Source organism: Oncorhynchus masou, unplaced genomic scaffold (assembly GCF_036934945.1).
Source record: "Oncorhynchus masou masou isolate Uvic2021 unplaced genomic scaffold, UVic_Omas_1.1 unplaced_scaffold_2897, whole genome shotgun sequence".
In the NCBI taxonomy this organism is placed as follows: Eukaryota; Metazoa; Chordata; class Actinopteri; order Salmoniformes; family Salmonidae; genus Oncorhynchus; species Oncorhynchus masou.
The window spans coordinates 15,344-36,541 of record NW_027009321.1 but is presented as its reverse complement, the minus strand read 5'-3'; the positions used below and the strand labels follow the sequence as shown (position 1 = coordinate 36,541).

Sequence of the window (21,198 nt, the reverse complement as noted above, 5' to 3'; positions counted from 1 at the left end):
TCTGCTACCAGTTAAGTTGGATTTCTTCTTCTTATCATAATTTTATTATACGAACATGACAAAAATGCTTTCAATCCTCTATAACAAAACATTAGTCCTCCAATTCATCACAGCAACTCCTCCAGGGGTCATACAATGTAGTATACAGTGTGAAGTTAAGGTTCTAGGAGAGCTAGACAGTCTCTGCTTCATCACTGTCGGTGTTTGGTCATGGTCAATATCAGGATGACTTTCAGAGCAGAACATTCAGCGCTGATTGCATCCTCATTCACAGCAGCCTGCATGCTCACTGTACAGCCCTCATACCACCAGTGATGATGAGATATCGTCCCATTTATTCTCAGTATAACTCACATCTTGGATAAAATCATAATGGCCATATGAGGGGGCAGAATAATGCTGCTTATTTGAAATACATTCTGTTTCCTGTCAATGGAATACCTCTGACATGGCCTAGTTTGACTCATGGAACAGGTTCTTTGTGAGGGAACTGAACTGACTTTCTCAAATGCTATCACTGGGCAGATCCCTATATATAATATCACCATATCATACAGCATGCAGAGTTCTTAATATGACTTGTCAGTTGAGTATTGTAGAGATGTAGGATCTTAATTTGAGCCAGTTTGCTACAGCAGGAAAATAATCCAGCAGCAAGAGGAAAATGTAATTATTATATAGATTATAATTAATGGACATTTGTGTAGCCGTTGATGCATTTCTCCTAAAGTAAAATAAAGTCTGAAATTTCTAAGTGTAAATTGCAAACTTCAGAAGCCTCAAATACACTACAAGTTTTAAATGTCCTATATTGCAGGAAAGTTCTCCTGCAACAGGATAATCAATTTGGGATCTTACATCTGTATAATGAAAAATGCTAAGTACCTAAGGGATATGGGATCTATCAAATCTCTAACTCGTATTCTGGGACTTAGAAGATCATATGAGGCTGTTCATTTCCAGCCGTCTCTGCCCTTTTACAGGGTCTGCCTGTCAGTGAGCTCATGTAGTGCTTGTTTCCCCTGCCTTTCATTCATGGATACACCCATTAATTATTTCTCACCTCTGAGTCACAGCTGCTCCTGCTGGAGCCGCCAGCAAAACATGTATTTATGTCAGATTAAACTAACAATAGTACATATTTAATCCCCATCTCAATGATAGGTTGTAATGCCATTATCATGGTGTTAATGTTACTGTAAAATATGCGCATGAGATTGAGAGGAGAAAGTCTATGCTTGTGCAAGGTCAAGATCACAAGGTGTTTGGGGAAATGCAACATGGGCTCTATAATCTTGTCAGATAGCACCCTTTTGACTTCTTCTTTGTTTTCCTGGGAGATAATAAACATTCAAAGGACTAAAATAGGACAGCACTCTGGTGAATCAACTTAAATTGACACATTTTTATTGCCACACAAATGTTTCGTGTGTGAGCCCTTCTTCAGCGTGCAAAGGCAATTGCAATCATTGTCACAACAAGATCACATTTTCAGTCAGTATTGGCCCAATCAAGAGATCCCAGTGAATTCAAATGTGCATCTGTGCTGTGATCCTAGCCCTGACAGCAGTGGTGCAAAGTACTTAAGTAAAACATACTTTAAAGTACAGTCGTTTTTTGCGGTATCTGTACTTTACTTTACTATTTATATTTTTACCAACTTTCAACAATGTACTTTTTACTCCATACATTTTCCCTGACTCCCAAAAGTACTTGTTATATTTTGACATGAAAATGGTCCAATTCACACTCTAATCAAGAGAACATCCCTACTGCCTCTGATCTGGCGGACTCACTAAACACACATGCTTCATTTGTAAATTATTTCTGAGTGTTGGAGTGTCCCTGGCTATCCTTCAATACAAATTGTGCCGTCTGGCTTGCTTAATACAGTATAAGGAAATTTTAAATGGTTTATACTTTTACTTAAGTACATTTTAGCAAATCAATTTACTTTTGATACTTTTAGACTTTTACTCAGTATTTTACTACTTGAGTCCTTTTCTATTAAGGTATCTTGACTTAAACAATGACAATTGAGTACTTTTTCCACCACTGCCTGACAGTGAAAGCTAACAGACACATGTGAGGTTTAAATTCCAGCATTACCTATCCAGCACCTCACTCCCCCAGATAAACTGGACAGCTCACAAATCCACTCTAACTTGGAGACAAAAGCCAATCGTCTCTGGATACAGATGACCTCCTTTCTTTACTCCTTCCCTAACTTACGGTTATTACTACAAATGCATACACAAATCATAGCAGAAGAAATAGTAATACCTAAACAGCGTAATCCTTAGGAGTTGTGAACATCTCAGAAGACACCTGGGAGAGACTGTGTTCCAGAGTCAGGAACTGGATCAGACAGCACGAGACACAAGTCTCTGGCAAGGAGCACGCTAGGCCTGGCTGTCCCAGGGACTTTTAGCACAAGTCAACTCAAAACGAAAGACCATTTAAGTGGCTTTATGATGGCGCTGGAGAACTGCAGGAACTGAAAAATAACCTATTTTTGGTTAGAGTTCCCTGAGTCTTAAACCTGTCCAGCCACAACCATGCATTGTACCCTGTAATTACGTGGTAGAACATCCTGGATTTCAGGACGTTCGACATTAAAATGTGTTTATGTGTTTTTGTTACATAAATCCCACAGTGCCAAACAAAGGTACAATTGTATCTCTATGAATGGAAAACACAGACGAATCCCAGTAATTTCCCTCACAGCACAAACAAGAAGAGGTAAACCATTATTTGTTTAGTTTTTATCATGTAAAGCACATTGTGTTCCATTCCATGTATGAAAGGTGCTGTATAAATGAAGCTTGATTTGATTTGATTTAAAACTTTGATATGCTCGTCCATATTCATTGGGGATATGTACTGTAAATATGAGCCCACGTGACTGAGCCTACGTCCTTCAAGCACATCAATCAATAGGATGACGTAAACTCTGCTCTATTTCCCTTTTAAAAGGTGGAGATCAATACCATAACCTTTCCCCGAGGAGAACATTGTGTTCTGGCACACATATCCTTACTACTATGGTATTCATATACTCCCCTAGTGCCTCTGTATGGTCTTACAGTAACACATTGAATGGTTCAAGCACTTACACCAGGGAATCGGCTGCATGGATCCTCTTGGGGCGAACTATTTTGCTATTTACAAAAGCTGACCTTCTCAATCGTAGTTCACTGTTTGAGTAGAGGGTGTGAGGGATAGACAGGGCGTATACCAGGAAGTTTCAAATGAAACAACAGCAGCAGCAAGGCCATCACATGCCTCACACCACTGACGACCCAGAGGGTTTGGCCCAGGCTGTTGTTTTGACGTATTTCTTCTGCCCCTCAGGTGCAGAGCAGGAAATGAAAGTATGGCTCTGTGTTCATAGGAGCCCAGCACTAATAAAGACTTATGTCACCATGTCATCAGAAGCCTCTGGTGAAATCTCTTCAGAGAAATCTCAAGGAGCCGTTGAGAAAGGTGAGTTTTAGCAGGACACACAGACTAATGAAATGTAACATGATGGTGATAGTAGATGTCTTCTCTGTGTGATATGGTCTAACAAAGACCAACCAAAAAACAACATTGGTTTCACTATCAAACTGAATATCCAAAATAAAATATATTTGATGTATTATCCACTTAGAAACTACTCTACAATGGTGAGAAGGGCAAACAGTGATTTCTCTCTTAACAATATTAACTATACCCATCTAAAAACAAGCTTGTAGTATATAATAAGTAGGTTTCCAAACAAATTATCGTGCTGGCATATCTGGGTCAGAAATTCATCTCTAGACGTTACAACACTGTTATAATCATGATTATAAACTGGGTGGTTCGAGCCCTGAATGCTGATTGGCCGAAAGCCGTGGTATATCATATACCACAGGTATGACAAAACATGTATTTTTACAGCTCTAATTACATTGGTAACCAGTTCATAATCGCAATAAGGCACCTCAGAGTTTTGTGGTATATTGCCGCGTTGCATCGCGCATAAGAACAGCCCTTAGCCGTGGTATATTGGCCATATACCACACCCCTCGGGCCTTATTGCTTAATTAATGAACAGATTAGTGTTTATCGACAATCTGATTTAAGATGGAACAGCATGATCAATAATATGTTTCACCCTGTCATTTGTATATGAGCTTCAACCTTGCTGTTGTCCAATTAGAACACACACTGAGTTCATTTCAAACCCCCCTCTATGTGGGTCATAAACAGTAGTGAAGTATTTACAGTTGGCCACTACTTCTGTAATCCTTAATCTTTTTAGCAAACTCCAGTAGTCTCATTCCAACCACAAACAGTGTGTCTTATCATGTAATAAATGTTGTTAGAACTAACAGAACATCCTTCTTGTTCATTTGAGTATATGCTTATTAAGAAAATGCTGTTCATCAGTACCTGTTTGTATTATACCATTTCCCCCTCTCAGTTAAAGTAAGCAGAGACTGCTGTTAGATTTCTGCCTGCCAAGTCCACCAGTACAGACCAGTGATAGATTTGTCTGATTCCAGGATTTCTCCAGTTAGGTTTAAGTTAGACCTGCCTCTCTTGGACTTGACAGGGACAACACACAAACCTACCCCAAACCCACAACCCTTTCCTGTCAAACACCAATCACTTCATACCAGACGGTTGACAAACAGACCACAGGGTAGTTCATCCCACCAATATTATTAGCATTTCATGCAGATTTGGTAGATCTATTTATGTAAACACTACCAAATGAAAACACAGAGATGAGGTGTGAAAGATTAAAGTATAAAAATAGCCTTGGCTCCAGTTATCTGATACAGGCATTCCATGTCCAGATATAATCCTGTTACATCATGCATAATCACAATTTCTGCTTATTACTAGCTACATTTCTATTTCCAGAATTAGAACAGTGTCCGTTTGGAGTTGTCAGATTTATATTAGAAGCAGGTGATTGTGATGTACATTGCATACATGCACTTTGAAGACAGAGAAATTTCAGTGAATAGTAGGCTATTATTGATTGAGAAAGACAAAAACACGGGACACTGATAACGGCAAACTCAAAGTAAAACTGATTTCCCGACAAACTCTTTCTGCATTTAACAGCATACATTACTGGCCTAAAACTGCTGTCAGGCTCCCTCGGTATGACTGGGTGTTTTGCGCACGTAAAAGCGGGGTATGTTGTTGAGAGTCCCCCAACTCCCTCTCTGATCTGCTTCGTCCAATGAGCGCGTCGAGGGCGAGTCGGGCCTCATCGACGAAACGAAGGAGACGGTGGGGGAGGGTCACGTGTGTATACACTGTAGGGTTCAGTACCATTCAATTCGTAGTAAGTTGTCAACGTCCTCCCCTTTCGAGAACAAACCTCGTCAGACTAGAAACTGTATCGCTAAATGCAGCAGTAGCCTAAGTAACTACGCAATAAGTAACTACGCAAAAAGTAATAGATCTACCTATACCGTTCTTGTATTTTTTCTTCCGAATAGAAAAGGATACGACGTTTGTTACAAGTGAACACCAAATGTAATTACAGAGAAATGTCAGTGGAAGTACAGCAAAACCCGATGCCTCCGTAGACTTGTCGCCGTGCCAAATCTGTACTTTTCTGGTGAGTTTTCCTAAAATGTTTGTATCATTTTTCAGCAGACTGCATATTGAGTTCCACACAAACATATTTCCTATCTATGTTCGGACGAAAGCATTGGCTTTACTGTTTCATTTGGCTGTAGAATAAATAGGTGGGCTATGATAAAATATAGCGTGTGTTTGAATGTAGTGGTCAACAACATCCTCACAGATGTTATGTTATCTATAGTTTTATCAACTATAGATGACAGTTATCCTTGCTTAGCTCCCAATGGTCCGTAGCACCCATAGGAAATCGGCGCCGAATAGGTTACAAGCAAATTGATACAATGTATCCGCGAGTCTAGATTCTGCGATATAATGATACATTGCTTTAAGTTTAGCAGGATGTATTACATTGGACATTTCAACAAGTTACGAAAAAGTAATCAGCTTTGTGCTTGAATGTTTCTGGAAACACTTGCACAAATAGGTTTCGTAATCACTAAAGACCCTATTACCAGCAATCTGATTCATGCATAGGTAGATCATACTGTGACTATCATCAACAACATTGATTTGAAGGATGATGTAACTTACAAGCACATGAACATTTTACATGAACCTACCGTTAAAGTCAGACTGGTCTCATAGACTAGACATAGTAAATGTAAATCCGGGACACTCAAATTAGTATGATAAACTGCATGACCAAAAGTATGTGGACACCTGCTCGATGAACATCTCATTCCAAAATCACGGGCATTAGTAGGGAGTTGCTCCCCCCCAGCCTTCACTCTTCTGAGAAGGCTTTCCACTAGATGTTGGAACATTGCTACAGGGACTTGCTTCTTCTATTCAGGCACGAGCATTAGTGAAGTCGTGCACTGATGTTGGGCGATTAGGCCTGGCTCGCAGTTGGTGTGCCAATTCATCCCAAAGGTGTTCGATGGGGTTGAGGTCAGGGCTCTGTGCAGGCCAGTCAAGTTCTTTCACACTGATCTCGACAAACCATTTCTGTATAGACCTCACTTTGTGCATGGAGGCATTGTCATGTTGAAACAGGAAAGAGTCTTCCCCAATCTTTTGCCACAAAGTGGGAAGTACAAAATCGCTTAGAATATCATTGTATGCTGTAGCGTTAAGATTTCCCTTTACTGGAATGAAGTGGCCTAGCCCGAACAATGAAAAACAGCCCCAGACTATTATTCCTCCACCACCAAACTTTACAGTTGCTGATATACTTTGGGGCAGGTAGCATTCTCCTGGCGTTCGCCAAATCCAGATTCGTCTGTCGGACTGCCAGATGGTGAAGCGTGATTCATCACTCCAAAGAACACATTTACACTGCTAGCTGTGCCACCAGAGACTCTGGGTTCGAGCCCAGGCTCTGTCGCAGCCGGCCGCGACCGGGAGGTCCATGGGGTGACGCACAATTGGCTCAGCGTCGTCCGGGTTAGGGAGGGTTTGGCCGGTAGGGATATCCTTGTCTCATCGCGCACTAGCGACTCCCGTGCCCAGGGCACGCTAACCAGGTTGCCAGGTGCACAGTGTTTCCTCCGGCACATTGGTGTGGCTGGCTTCCTGGTTGGATGCGCGTTGTGTTAAGAAGCAGTGCGGCTTGGTTGGGTTTTGTTTCGGAGGACGCATGGCTTTCGACCTTCGTCTCTCCCAAGCCCATACGGGAGTTGTAGCGATGAGACAAGATAACTACTAACAATTGGATACCACGAAATTGGGGAGAAAAGGGGGTAAATTCAAACAAACAAAAAAGTTGGCAGCTCTGAATTAGGATTCAAAGATGCAGAAATAATGGGGTGTCAGCTATAATTTGACACCTTGAGTTTGAAAAAAATATTTTTGGGTTTATTGAACTACAGTAAGTGATGTGAATGTAATTACATCATGGGTCCCGGATCTGTACTACATAGAAATGCATAATTATGGGTATGTCATTATCTTCATGGTGATGTATCCTGAATAGGTACACAAAGGTAGAAATATGCAATATCCTCCTTTGCATTTTGGGGTATTATTCTACACATTAGCTACTATTCTAATGAACTCTGCCCCCAAACAAGACCAAATTTGGTTGTTCTGGACCGGACCAAATTTCAACCAATCCTAGACTTATATGTTTCATAAGTTTGGACATCATAGTTTAGCACAGTAGAGCACAATAGAGCACATTAGAGTACAGAGGTACCAATGCCTATAACTGTTAGAACCCCAAATTCACCAATATAGGGCTCCAGGTTGTGGTGTGTGGGGCCATGATGAGGCAAGTCGCTCCTAAAGACATTGGACATTGCTACTCTCACTGTACTGTGCTGTCCAAACTTGTGAAACATAGACGTCTATGATTAGTTAAGATTTGGTCCGGTCCAGACAAACCAAATTTGGTCTTGTTTGGGGGCAGAGTTAATTAGAATCCAGCGACGGCCAGAGCAGATGCTGTTTACAGTAAATGGAAAGAGAGGGGGCTCATGGGTAGGTGTCAGTAAGAGCCGGGAGAAGTCACTTTAACTGGCAGGAGAGAGAAGAGAGAGGCAGAGAGAGGGAGGGGTTGTCCAGTCTGTTTTCACACTTTCACTTTGACTACCAGACAACTGAAAGAGAAAGAATGAGCTGAACATAACAGTATGCCAGTGGAAGGTAGGACAGTAGCAGATGACCCAACTCTGGTTTGTGACTACTATGATTTTCCATTGTAGCCAATTCAATTACAGTAATTCTGTTACTGATTTTCACAATTCTGTAATTGATTTGGTGATAGAATTAAAAGTGTTAATCAATCAAAATGTGTATCAGTAAAAACATTCGTTGATAGGTCTACCTTTACTTGTTACATGTGCTAACTTTCATTATCCTCCCTCCTCATGAGGGCGAGAAATTCAAATCTATCAAAAACATGTAGGTTTTTGGTAACAGTGAAAAGACAGAAGGCAATGTTTCTTAAACTTACAGAAGGGAAATCATTTTGCCAAAAATAAATATAAATACTGATATTAGTTGTCAGAGATCTTTACTTCAACATTATTGTGTGTTGATGTTTTCCTAATTCCTGGTAGATGTTTTCTGACCTATTTTCATTCTGTTTGACCAGAAATCAAAGTCATTAGTTATGCCTAATTTTTAAGATGGAAAATGGATGAAAAATGTATCTATGCCTTCATTTCCTGAAAATATATATAGACTGTTAAGATTTGATTTGTCACCTAATTTGATACACATGAGTCATTTTACAAGTAAACTCATGACATGAGTCATTTTACAAGTAAACTCATGACATGAGTCATTTTACAAGTAAACTCATGACATGAGTCATTTTACAAGTAAATCATGGGAAACTATTTCACAGGTGGCATGATGTTGAAGAAGACTGACAGGCCATGCTCTCACAGATTACTTTGGTTTTAGAAATGTACTTGCACTGCAACCAACTACACACTTTCCTGTCAAACATACTTTTTCAGGGTGTATTTACATAAGAAGTCATTTGAGAAGGGGATTTTGGTTGTGCTTTGGCATCCCTTGATATAGTAGCCTACTGATATGTAACTTCCATATTACTCAATTTACTGATATCATCATGTTGTTGTTACTTAATTGGTAACTAATGCTTTCAATTGTGTTTATGATATAGATACACTTACTACTCGTTAAAAGTCTCAGTGGTGGTTAATTACAGTGTTAAAACATATATTTTGGAAAATATTCACAGATTCCAATGATTATTTTCTCCCTATTCTGCATTAAAACTGCTATTTAAAGCCCCCATGCAGTCTTTTTAATTGTATTCTTAAATCATTACTGTATGTCTAATAAATCACTGTTCGTGTTTATTTAAAAACATGTTTTCATTTATTTCCTTAAGGCTCTTTTCCATTGAAATGCTCAGTCTGATCGTGTGGCGTGTTGATACAAATGTAAATATATTTACATACACAGCCCTGATTGGCGGATAGGATCTTCTAGACCAGGGGTGTCAAACTCATTCCACTGATTGCCAAGTGTCTACGGGTTCTTTTTTTCGTCCTTTCAATCAAGCCCTAGACAACCAGGTGAGAGGAGTTCCTTACTAATCAGTAACCTTAATTCATCAATCAAGTACAAGGGAGGAGCGAAAACCCCCAGACACTTTGCCCTCCGTGGAATGAGTTTGACGCGTGTGATCTAGAGTCCTCAAACTCAACTCTGGACCTCGACGCCAGTTCCACTGCTTTTTTCCTTAATTGTTCCCCTTTAATCAGGCACTGATTTAGACCTGGGACACCTGGCGGGTGTAATACATTTTCAGGTAGAACAGAAAACCAGCAGGCTCTGGACCTCGTAGGGTAAGAGTTAAATACCCCTGCACTAGAGCCTTCCCGCTTACCCCTTCAAAGTAGGAGGATACATATGCAAATTAAATATGACTGGGCATTGGTCAGAATAATCAGATTATGAAGAATATCCGATTATGATGTCATGCAATGGGCCAAAAACTCCATCCCACCTGAACAGGCTGAAATTCTAATAATACTGTATTATTTTGTCAAGCCATTTATGAAGAAAAACAATGGAATGCAAATATAGAACAGAAGTTCATTAGTTTACATGAATTCATGCTTTTTTAGTAGCAGCATTCCCCTATATGAGTACTAGGGGAAGCACCCGGGTGTGTTTTTCCTAGTGTGTAGCTGACATGTTTCTACTGGAAGAGACATATCACATTTTCCAATTTCGTCATCAACATTGTCTTTCTTCAATCACTTCACTGAGTGCCGTCCAAACAGGAATGATTGTTTACAGGAATGATTGTTTACAGGAATGATTGTTTACAGGAATTATTGTTTACAGGAATTATTGTTTACAGGAATTATTGTTTACAGGAATTATGCAATATTTAAAAAAAAAAATAATTGTTTCAAGATGTCACTCACTGAGGTTGATCACTGTTCTTTATCTCCTCTAGCCTCTTGTCTAGCATGTATAGTACATAGACTGTCACCGAAGATGGTGCCTCTTCCTCTTCGGGCGGTGCTCAGCGGTCGTCGTCGCCGGCCTATTAGCTGCCATCAATTCCCTTTCCGTTTGTTTTGGTTATTGGGTAATTGGGTACACCTGTTTTGTGTTATGGTTTGTTTGTTGGCTATTTAAGGGCACTAGGCCCGCTGGGTATTTGTGCGGGCCTGTTTTTTGTTACTCTGTTTGGATGGTGTCATTTTGTTCGTGTCTTTATTCTCCGGACTATGTTTGTCCTGTTGTTTGGACTGATAACTTGAACATGCCCTGTGTGTTGGCGTGACCGTTTTTGTTGCGCCGGTGAATAAATTTGACAAACGACTGAACCCTGCTCTCTGCGCCTGATTCCACCCACCACTCCTAGTTATCGTAACAGACTGGCTTAGATTAAGGACCGGCTGGACTATCAATAGAAAGCACAGAGGTGAGGTGTGGAATAAAGTAGATTAGATTAGACAAAATTAACAGAACTATTTACTGCAATTTTGTAAATATGTATTTTTTTGCACTGAAGTAGTAAGAGAAGCCACCTGCCACATGACATACAAAAGCAGAATTCATAGTTTTGCTCCTCATTTTGCTGTGATTGTGTAACAAAGTCACACGAGGCCATTAATTATAATGAGTGAAAATGCACCAGGTTATACACTGTTGAGCGTTATGGTAAATAACAAACTCTAAGCCTGCGGCACACCAGACCGGGCACCTTAACACAAATCACACACCGCTCCCCTCGCTTGTTATGCTACTCTGAGGGAAGCGAAAGCAGGTGAGAATATCAAAGGGAGCTATTCATGAGAGCTGAAGGACTTTCACAGGTGGAATTATTCATGAAACAGTAACGTGTTCTCTCATCGTTCTCAAATGTTCATGTTTGTTCCCTCCTAGCCTCTCCTCAAACGAAGTGCAACGAGGACAATCGGTTTGAAACCAGACGTGATGCCAATATTATCCTGTTTGGGAGAATAGCTAGATTTTTGAGCAGAGGAAATTGCTTGTATGAAATGAGTTTGGATGAAATGTTGTCCTAATCTAATTGCGGTTAGTTTCAGAGTTGATTGAAAGCTCTGTTGTTAGTTTGCGCAACATCTGAAAGTAAGTCTCCAAGTGTGCAGTATGATCCTTCCAAAAAGCTGCTCTTGCTCTAGCTATCAAACACGATTACAGACATGTATGTGCTCTCATGTGACTTCATTCAGGCGTTTCTGAGAAATAGCTGTACGTTCCAGTGGAGAAGTGAGGGGTGTGAGCCTATCACAGCGTGTCACACTATTCACATCAAAAACCCTGAGATATCAAACCCATCAGTATGCCTGAACACCCGGTCTGGAGGGAGGAGACCTGCCAAAGCAGAGTTCCTCCTTTTCTACTTCTGGTAATATTAAACTAACAACATTGAACCTTGAAGATGAGTGAAATGAGCAGATTGTCTTGGATCAGGTCAGGTGTAATATCTTGGTGTTCCCATACTAAATGTGTTGTAGTGAGCTCCTATGGTTACAGCATACAATATTGGACCAGGCTAGTGTAATACCACAGTCACGGTAAGGTTCCGTGACATACTGTTGACCGAAGGCTTCTTACAATTCAACCAGGTGTCCTATGAATGACATTTTCCCATCTCAACCAGGTGCCCTTTATAGGGAAGAAAGCATCTATGGAATGCCCTGTTGTGTTGATGTGCCTGTTACTGTCAGTGAAGCGTTAGCGGCAAAGCTCACTATTTTCACACCCTTAGGAATGTGTCTACCATCCCAGTCCAAGTTTTGTCATGGTCTCTTGAGAGAGAAAAGGTTCTGGAAAACTGGTGAATGAAAAGAGATTTACAGAGAAGAACTGCAGTCTATTCCAACACGAAGATTGTACTGGGATACAAAATAAGTTAGTTGTGTTTTGATGTCCGGTGTGGGTTATTAAGAGGGGATGACAGTGTGACATAAAAGGTGATTATGTCTCAAGCACACAGTGCCTTTTGATTGTTCACACACACTCCCACAGCCCGTTAGGCTGCTGTGTTCATTATTAACACTGCCCAAGTCTCTGGGAGGACTCACACAGTCAACACTGCTGTCCCATGAATATAGAGACATTTCATGTTTTTCACACTGTATTCATACACTATTCTTCACATTGCTCATTCTGCAATGTCCTACTGTACATTGCAGTTTTGTTACACTGTTTATACACGCTGCGTATTTATATACTGGATTCATATTTATATGCTGGATTATAAACTGGGTGGTTCGAGTCCAGAATGCTGATTGGCTGTCAGCCATGGTATTCCAGACCGAATACCACAGGTTTGACAAAACATTTATTTTTACTGCTCTAATTACGTTGGTAACCAGTTTATAAAAGCAATAAGGCACCCTGGGTTTGTTGTATATGGTCAATACACCATGGCTAAGGGCTGTATCTATAAGGCCACAAGGTGAGACCCAAATGTAGACACAGGAGGCAGATGGTTGAGCTCCGATATTTATTATAGCAAAAGGGGGAGGCAAAAGGCAGGTTGGGTACAGGCGAGAGTTCATAAACCAGGTCAGAGTCCAAATGGTACAAGACGATAGGCAGGCTCGAGGTCAGGGGCAGGCAGAGTGGTCAGGCAGGCGGGCTCAGAGTCAGGACAGGCAAGGGTCAAAACCAGAAGGGTGAGAAAAGAGAGACTGGGAAAAGCTGTAGCTGAGACACAAAAACGCTGGTTGACTTGACAAACAGACGAACTGGCACAGAGCGACAGGAAACACAGGGATAAATACACCGGGGATAATAAGTGACACCTGGAGGGGGTGGAGACAATCACAGGAACAGGTGTAACAGATCAGGGCGTGACAGTATCCAAGCACTCTGCTTTGGGTCGTGCATAAGAACAGCCCTTAGCCTTGGTATATTGGCCATGTACCATACTCCTTCAGGCCGTATTGCTTAATTATACACAGAGTGTACAAAACATTAGGAACACGTGCTCTTTCCATAACATAGACTGACCAGGTGAATCCAGGGGAAAGCTATGATCCCTTATTGATGGCACTTGTTAAATCCACTTCAATCAGTGTAGAAGAAGGAGACAGGTTAAAGAAAGATTATTAACCATTCAGAGGGTTAATGGGCAAGACAAAATATTTAAGTGCCTTTGAACGGAGTATAGTAGTAGGTCCTAGGCACAGGTTTGAGTGTGTCTAGAACTGCAACGCTGCTGGGTTTTTCATGCTCCACAGTTTCCTGTGTGTATCAAGAATGGTCCATCACCCAAAGGACACCCAGCCAACTTGACACAGCTGTGGGAAGCATTGGAGTGCAACTCAGTATTAGGAAGGTGTGCTTAATGTTTTGTGTATCCTGGATTCTTATTCATATACTGTATGTTATGTTAGGCGCTAGTAACTCAAGCATTTTGCTGCACCCACTATAGGGACCCATTATAACATCTGCAAAACTGTGGACATGTCCAATAAACTTTGATTTGATTTGAGGAGAGACAGACTCTAACTAGGGGGTTGAGAGCTCAAGATACACGCTGTTCTTCCTGTTTGGTACGGCAGGGTGTTATTCCAAAAGACAGGTTACTCACATGCCTTTGTCTTTAGTCTTGGTGAGCCCTCCCCCACCCCTTTAAACTGGAGCAGAAAACGAGTCACCTGGTAGCTTTAGAGTGGTTTTTACAAGGGGCAGTGGCAGCCCCATTTCACCTGTCTCTGGGAAAGGAAAGCATCTGGGAGTTTTTGAAAGGGTAACCGTACACCGCCCCCCCCCCCCCCTGCTGCATGCCCTTCCATGCAGTGTACTCTCCTTACAGCCAGCTGCAGAGGTGTGGAGGAGCACACAGGAACAGTGTGTGTGTGTGTGTGTGTGTGTGTGTGTGTGTGTGTGTGTGTGTGTGTGTGTGTGTGTGTGTGTGTGTGTGTGTGTGTGTGTGTGTGTGTGTGTGTGTGTGTGTGTGTGTGTGTGTGTGTGTGTGTGTGTGTGTGTGTGTCAAATCTAATTGTATTTTTTGTATGCGCCGAATACAACAGGTGTAGATTTTACCATGACATTCTTATTTACGAGCCCTTCCCCAACAACACAGTTAAAAAGTTAGAAAAAATGAGCAAAAAATAATAATAATGGAAACAGTAACACAATAACAGTAACAAGGCGTTAAACAAGGAGTACCAGTACCGAGTCAATGTCCGGGGATACGAGGTAATTGAGGTCATGTCTACATGTAGGTAGGGGTAAAAGTGTCTAGGTAATCAGGATAGATAATAAACAGAGGAGCAGCCGCATATGTGAAAGTGTTTCTGTGTGTGTGTGTGTCCCCTCAGGCCGAAACTGAGGTTATGTAATTGAAAGAAGGAATGTTCACTTTACTGGCTGTGGTATCTTCTTAGCCTCTTGCAAACAAAATCATCCGTCTGCTCTGTTTCCAAAACATTGTCTGAAAATGTTATTTTGTAGTAGTCTGACCAGGTCACCAGGTAAACACTACGTAATATGAGCTTGTAAATATGCTTCCTTACTTTGCACGAGAGCGGCTTGTGCACCAGTTGATTCATCCAACCTTTTAAAATCATATGTTTTTTGTCTCGCGCTTTAACAAAGCATCAAACCCCATGTCTCTCTTCATGGGAATCTTATCATTGATTCTATATTTTCCATTTTGAACTGTCTAAGCTTGAATACAATGTTGAGAATTCTCCCCGTGTTCCATTCCCTCCTGACATAAGCTTTTTGTTAGCGTATGCTTTCACTTCTTCCTGAGCAGAACTAATATGATCAGAGTTGGCATGTTCCAGTTCAGACTCCGGCAGGCAGAGTTATGTAACTGCTGTTTTAATGAGCAGCCTCTCACTGCGCCGAGCAGCAGGATGATCCCCAGTCAGGCCCCCCCCCCCCCTCCATGTGCCCGGGCGTTCTCTCTGACCTTGCCCTGAACTCCAACCTCACGCTCAGTCCACTCCACACTGACCCCTCCCTGGGACCGCCCGGCCAGGCACAGGGGGGCTACCCATCACCCGCAACATCCCGCAAACTCCTTCGCTCTCTCTCTCGTCTCTGTTCCGCTCGCTCGCGCACACACACACACACAAGCCAGTGTAGTAACCTGAACAGAAGGCGCTCATGCTTTGGAAGAGACATGGATGGGAAGAAGTAGAAGCCAAGCGGCCTGCAGAGTCAGGAGATGGTAAAGAGGGAGGTCTTCATCTGGAGGGCAACAAGGGCAACTCTCCGAAGGCAGCCTGGCCCCTGCATGTTATTCTTCCATTAGAACAAGGGATTCACTTGCTCTGGCTGGAGAGGCCCTGAATACTGCAGAAAGAAATCACTTTTTTTAAGGCTGGAGCTGACCAATGAAACATATTGTGAGGAGTTTTTATTCAGCCAGTGAAATGCAATGAAGTGGAATTAATGGTGTAACCCCAGGCATAATAGCCATGCTGTGTGTGTGTGTGTGTGTGTGTGTGTGTGTGTGTGTGTGTGTGTGTGTGTGTGTGTGTGTGTGTGTGTGTGTGTGTGTGTGTGTGTGTGTGTGTGTGTGTGTGTGTGTGTGTGTGTGTGTGTGTGTGTGTTGCTTCTCTCAACAGCGTAGTGTCCAATAACATGTGTGTGTCTCAAGTGTGTTTAGTGTGTGTGTGTGTGTGTGTGTGTGAGACTGGTCTTGCTTGCTTCTCTCCACAGCGTAGCACTTTTAAAGAACCACAAGAATGACTCCAATAACATAGATAGTCCTAGAACATGTCTCAAGAAAAACACATGCCTATTGTTTAGTTTGTGGTTTTCCTGTGTGTGTGTGTGTGTGTGTGTGGTCTTGCTTGCTTCTCTCCAGTGTCCAATAACATAGATAGTCCTAGAACATGTCTCAAGAAAAACATGCCTATTGTTTAGTTTGTGGTTTTCCTGTGTGTGTGTGTGTGTGAGAGAGAGAGACTGGTCTTGCTTGCTTCTCTCCACAGTGAACCACAAGAATGACTCCAATAACATAGATAGTCCTAGAACATGTCTCAAGAAAAACCCATGCCTATTGTTTAGTTTGTGGTTTTCCTGTGTGTGTGTGTGTGTGTGTGAGAGAGAGAGACTGGTCTTGCTTGCTTCTCTCCACAGCGTAGCACTTTTAAAGAACCACAAGAATGACTCCAATAACATAGATAGTCCTAGAACATGTCTCAAGAAAAACCCATGCCTATTGTTTAGTTTGTGGTTTTCCACATAGAAAAATATATTTCAAGTGATGGATTCATGATGGATTATGAGATTGTTTAAAAGAGAATGGAATCACTTACTCTCTTCATATTTGAATTATTTTAATTCACACAGTAGGAAGGAGAGCGGGAGACAGAGGGTGGAGAACATTCTCTCTTCAGTCATCAGTGTTAATACTTGACCACACATCAGCACTTGTTTATGTAATGAAAAACAAGATAACTTAACTAATGTTCTTCTCCTCTCTCTGTCTTTCTCCAGCCAAGCCAGTGCACCAGTGCAGCCCTCTCTCAGAGCCCTAGCTATGTGGAGCTGTATAGCTTACAATGAGACGGACTCCAGCTCCGAACACCGGCTCTGCCAGGACTTTGGCCTCGTCCTTTCCGTCTTCTCCTTGTTCTACCTCATGGTGTGCTTCCCCATAGGACTCTGCTACAACGCCCTGCTGGTGGTGGTCAACCTCTCCAACAAAATGTCCATGACCATGCCAGACGTCTACTTCGTCAACATGGCCATCGCTGGCCTGGTCCTCAACCTGGTGGCCCCCGTGGAGCTGCTAGGCCCTAGCTTCACACGATGGCCTGTATGGGAGTACAATAATGAGATCTACATCACCCTGCTCATCCTCTTCAACATCTCCTCCCTGGTCATCATGTACTCCACCACGCTGCTCAGCCTAGACTACTACATCGAGCGAGCGCTGCCGCGCACCTACATGTCCAGCGTGTACAACACCAAGCACGTGTGCGGCTTCATCTGGGGCGGCGCCGTGCTCACCAGCTTCTCCTCGCTGCTCTTCTACGTGTGCAACCACGTCTCCACCAAGATCATCGAGTGCTCCAAGATGCAGAACAAGGAGGCTGCGGATGCCATCATGATGTTCATCGGCTACGTGGTTCCGGCCGTGGCCGTGCTGTATGCTTTCGTGCTCATCCTGCGCATTAGGAAGGAGTCCACCCCGCTGGACCAGGACTCATCCCGGCTGGACCCGTCTATCCACCGGCTGCTGCTGGCCTCTGTCTGCATGCAGTTTGTCCTATGGACCCCGTACTACATGACTCTACTGGTACACACTATAGCCGGGGCGCCGGGGAGCTACGGCAGCAACAACAAACAGCGGCTCACAATTTACTTCTTCCTGAGGTGTTTGTCGGAGCTGCTGGCCTTCTCCAGTAGCTTCGCCATGCCTCTCATGTACAGGCAGATGAACAAGAACTTCTCCCACAAGCTGCAGCGGCTGCTAAAGAGGCTAAACTGCAGGGACACATCCTGCCCTCACGAACACTCCTCAGTGCAGCAGGTGGCGACGTGAGACAGGGACAGGCCTTACTAAACCCTAACCTCTTACCCAGGCTGCACTTATTATCACAGACCCCACAGAGCCCACAACATGTGGCCTTAGAAGTCAGCCACAGGTCCACTGCTGCCACTCTGGCTGGAGTCTTGACTTTTAATGAAACTAAGGAATCTTCAGTGACTTTCTAGAACTTGACTTTCTTTGTCCAGTTCTGTAGCGAGAGGATGAACCAAGTAGAAACCACTAAGTGCATTAGCAAGCTTGTCACTTGGATACTTGGTTGTGAGATTGGGGGCGCAAAGCCGTTGTAATGCGGTGTCTCTTCTAATACACACATGGGTGATTCACCAACATAGGCTGTAGAGATATTGCGCTGCACACCAAAACTGACAATGAGTTATACTATTGGAGTAACAATTGTTTTTATATCTCATGTGTCAATCAGCATGTTACTACTATGCATGTAGCTGGTAGTAGGTAGGAAGTGGAATACAATCTGTTTATGATCCTATCAGACCACCCAGTGCCCCGGAGCCTGAGGCCATGTCTCATTGAAGAGTTCCTGTCCAGCCTCGGCCACAACACTCTGGAGGGGTCTCAAATGGCACCCTATTCCCTACATAGTGCATTACATTTGATCAGAGCTCTATGTGTCCGGTTAAACAGTAGTGCACTATATAGGAAATAGGGTCCCATTATGGACACATCCTCTGTCCTCCACTGTCTTGCACCTGGAAAAAACCTTTGCCTGCTCGTCACCCTCAGCAGTTTACACAATACTATACATGTACCTCGTTTAATTTTACACCCCTACGGCATTACATAGGATCATGTGAACTACGGAGAGAACTCTCCACACAGCTTCTATTCAGGGTTCAGGCATGGCCAACTTACCTCTTGTGTCCTAGAATGCTCTCACTTATCTGGCTGCACACAACACCCAGTCATTGTGCGGGGAACATTTGCCTTGGCTCAGTTTATGTGATGTCTAAAAGCTGCTTAGAGGCACAGAAGTGACCTGCACAGCTGCTTTGCTATCTTGCTTCCCACTAAAGAGGAAGACTGTTTATATATAAAACATGTCCTATTTATATTTCAGCTAAATAATGAACACGTCCAATCACATTTCACTCTTGTCATGCTATGGTGATGTCCGTTATTGCATGTGATTATGTGAAGTGTTGTCTTTGTTGCTAAAATGAAAAGGTCAGTTTAGTCATCTCCACTTTGAAAGAGACAATACAATGATAAGCTGTAAACCATTGTTTAAACATGTTGCTTCTTGCTACTGCTGGTGAATCCAGGCCACCTCATGATAAGTATTGACTTAATTAAAAGCTCAGCAAAACCCTTTGAGTTTCGTGCTGAGGAACCCTAAAAATGAGTCCACACCCTGTTAATCATTATTTAAGCTCTGGTCAAAGTCCTAATTTATTACAGTTGAAATGCTCTTTCTGAGCAGTAGAGCAACAGAGGGACAGATATGTCACATGTTCTGCCCTGCTACTACCAGAAACAAACAAATGACTTATGTCTAGACTTATATTGGCTCATTTTAATTCCAGGGTTGTTGAATGATGGTAGAGTTCACTGAAAATGTCATGCAAGAGCCAGAATCCTTTTCATTGTATGGTAAAGTTAGTTATAAGCAATGTTAATCTACCTTTAGATATGACCGACAACACCAGGAAATAAAGAATGGTTAGGAACAGGAACTGAAATAGGAAACAGTACATTCTCACAGTTAAAGATTCAGTCCGAGATCTTAGGCACTTCCAACTTTCTAACATATCATACGAAATGGATGACATGGTACACAATTATTTTCTACTTTCAGGTACCAGTTTTGTCTAAAGAGCACTACTTTCAAAACTACTGGTTGAAATGATACAAAACCTTTGGCACGTCACTTTAATGTGACAGACTCCATCACCCTATACCTCCCCTTTATGTTGTGCCGTTATAACCCACCAAAATGAGTAAATATGTTTTAAAGAACCAGTACTGTATGTTTATGGGAAACGTTAGAGTATGCTATTCTTTTAAATCCACCTATATAAGCAGAGATAAGAATGTATTTTATTTCATGAGGTTTAGCTACATAGGACAAGATGAATCCAGTTTCAGATGTGATGCTTTTGTGACTGTGTATATACCAGTATATATGTATAATATGAAATATCTGTATATATTGTATGTTAGAGATTTACTGGAAAAACACCATGTCCTCTCACAAATACAGTATTATTTTCTCAAATATATATTTAGATACTGTAGCTTCAGTAATCTTCTCTATTGTCGGTTGAGTCAAAGACTGATTACACAATAAACCAAAATGGGAATTAAACACAATGTCTGTTCTTTTAGTTTCTCTTTGTCTTGATGTTCACAGTGTTCTTTTGACATTTTTGCTAATGTCAACTGTATCCAGTCTCCACAGTACATTGTCATGGCAAATTAATGTCAAAATAGATGACATTGTAGTCCATTTCTGAGGGTATGCTTGTGTCAGTAAACAATGCCAAACATATTTTTCATTGCTGTTTGAAGCCATGGGGATAGTGCCAGCTATAGAGAGCAGAAACCACACATATGTGTCATCTTGCAACATACTGTAATTAGGTTTGGTTGCCCATCTACAGAGCTTGGTAAACCATAGCCATTTAAACTGTAAAAAGAGCTTGTTTCTCCCATTGGCAGCTGGGTCTCTTTTTTTCCAAATCAACACACTAATCACATGGGACAGGATAAGACAATCCCACCTGGGACCCTGTGACCTGGGGGTGTTTCCCTGCGTTGGTCCAAATACAGACCTGTCATGTTTTATATCCATGTGGTTGAAACCCAGCCTCGTCAACAGCAGGATCTACTTAAATCACCCGCACATTTTGAAATGAATCGATGCTATTTATATATTCCGATGATGAATTTAAGCCCCCTTTAGAGAGATGATGATATTATGGGTTGATATCCCCTCCCCGATGTCCAATTCCAAGGTTAATGTTGAGCTACCGTTGTGCGCTATAGAGGTAAAAAAAAGAAGAAGAAGAAGAATCTGTATGACGGCGGGACACATCCATTTCCAACGTTAATCTCTTCATATACTGAGACCTAGAATAGACTCTCTGTCTGCATTGTAAACCCACTAG

General features: G+C 42.1%; 1 protein-coding gene across 1 annotated transcript; it reads left to right on the top strand.

Moving 5' to 3' along the window:
• The first annotated feature begins 5,309 nt into the window (after window positions 1-5,309).
• Window positions 5,310-20,401, top strand: LOC135533998 (probable G-protein coupled receptor 146). Its single transcript, XM_064961160.1, has 2 exons — window positions 5,310-5,608; window positions 17,014-20,401. The coding sequence occupies exon 2, from the start codon at window positions 17,057-17,059 to the stop codon at window positions 18,062-18,064; it is 1,008 nt and encodes a 335-aa protein (XP_064817232.1). The 5' UTR covers window positions 5,310-5,608; window positions 17,014-17,056; the 3' UTR covers window positions 18,065-20,401.
• Window positions 20,402-21,198: the final 797 nt, after the last annotated feature.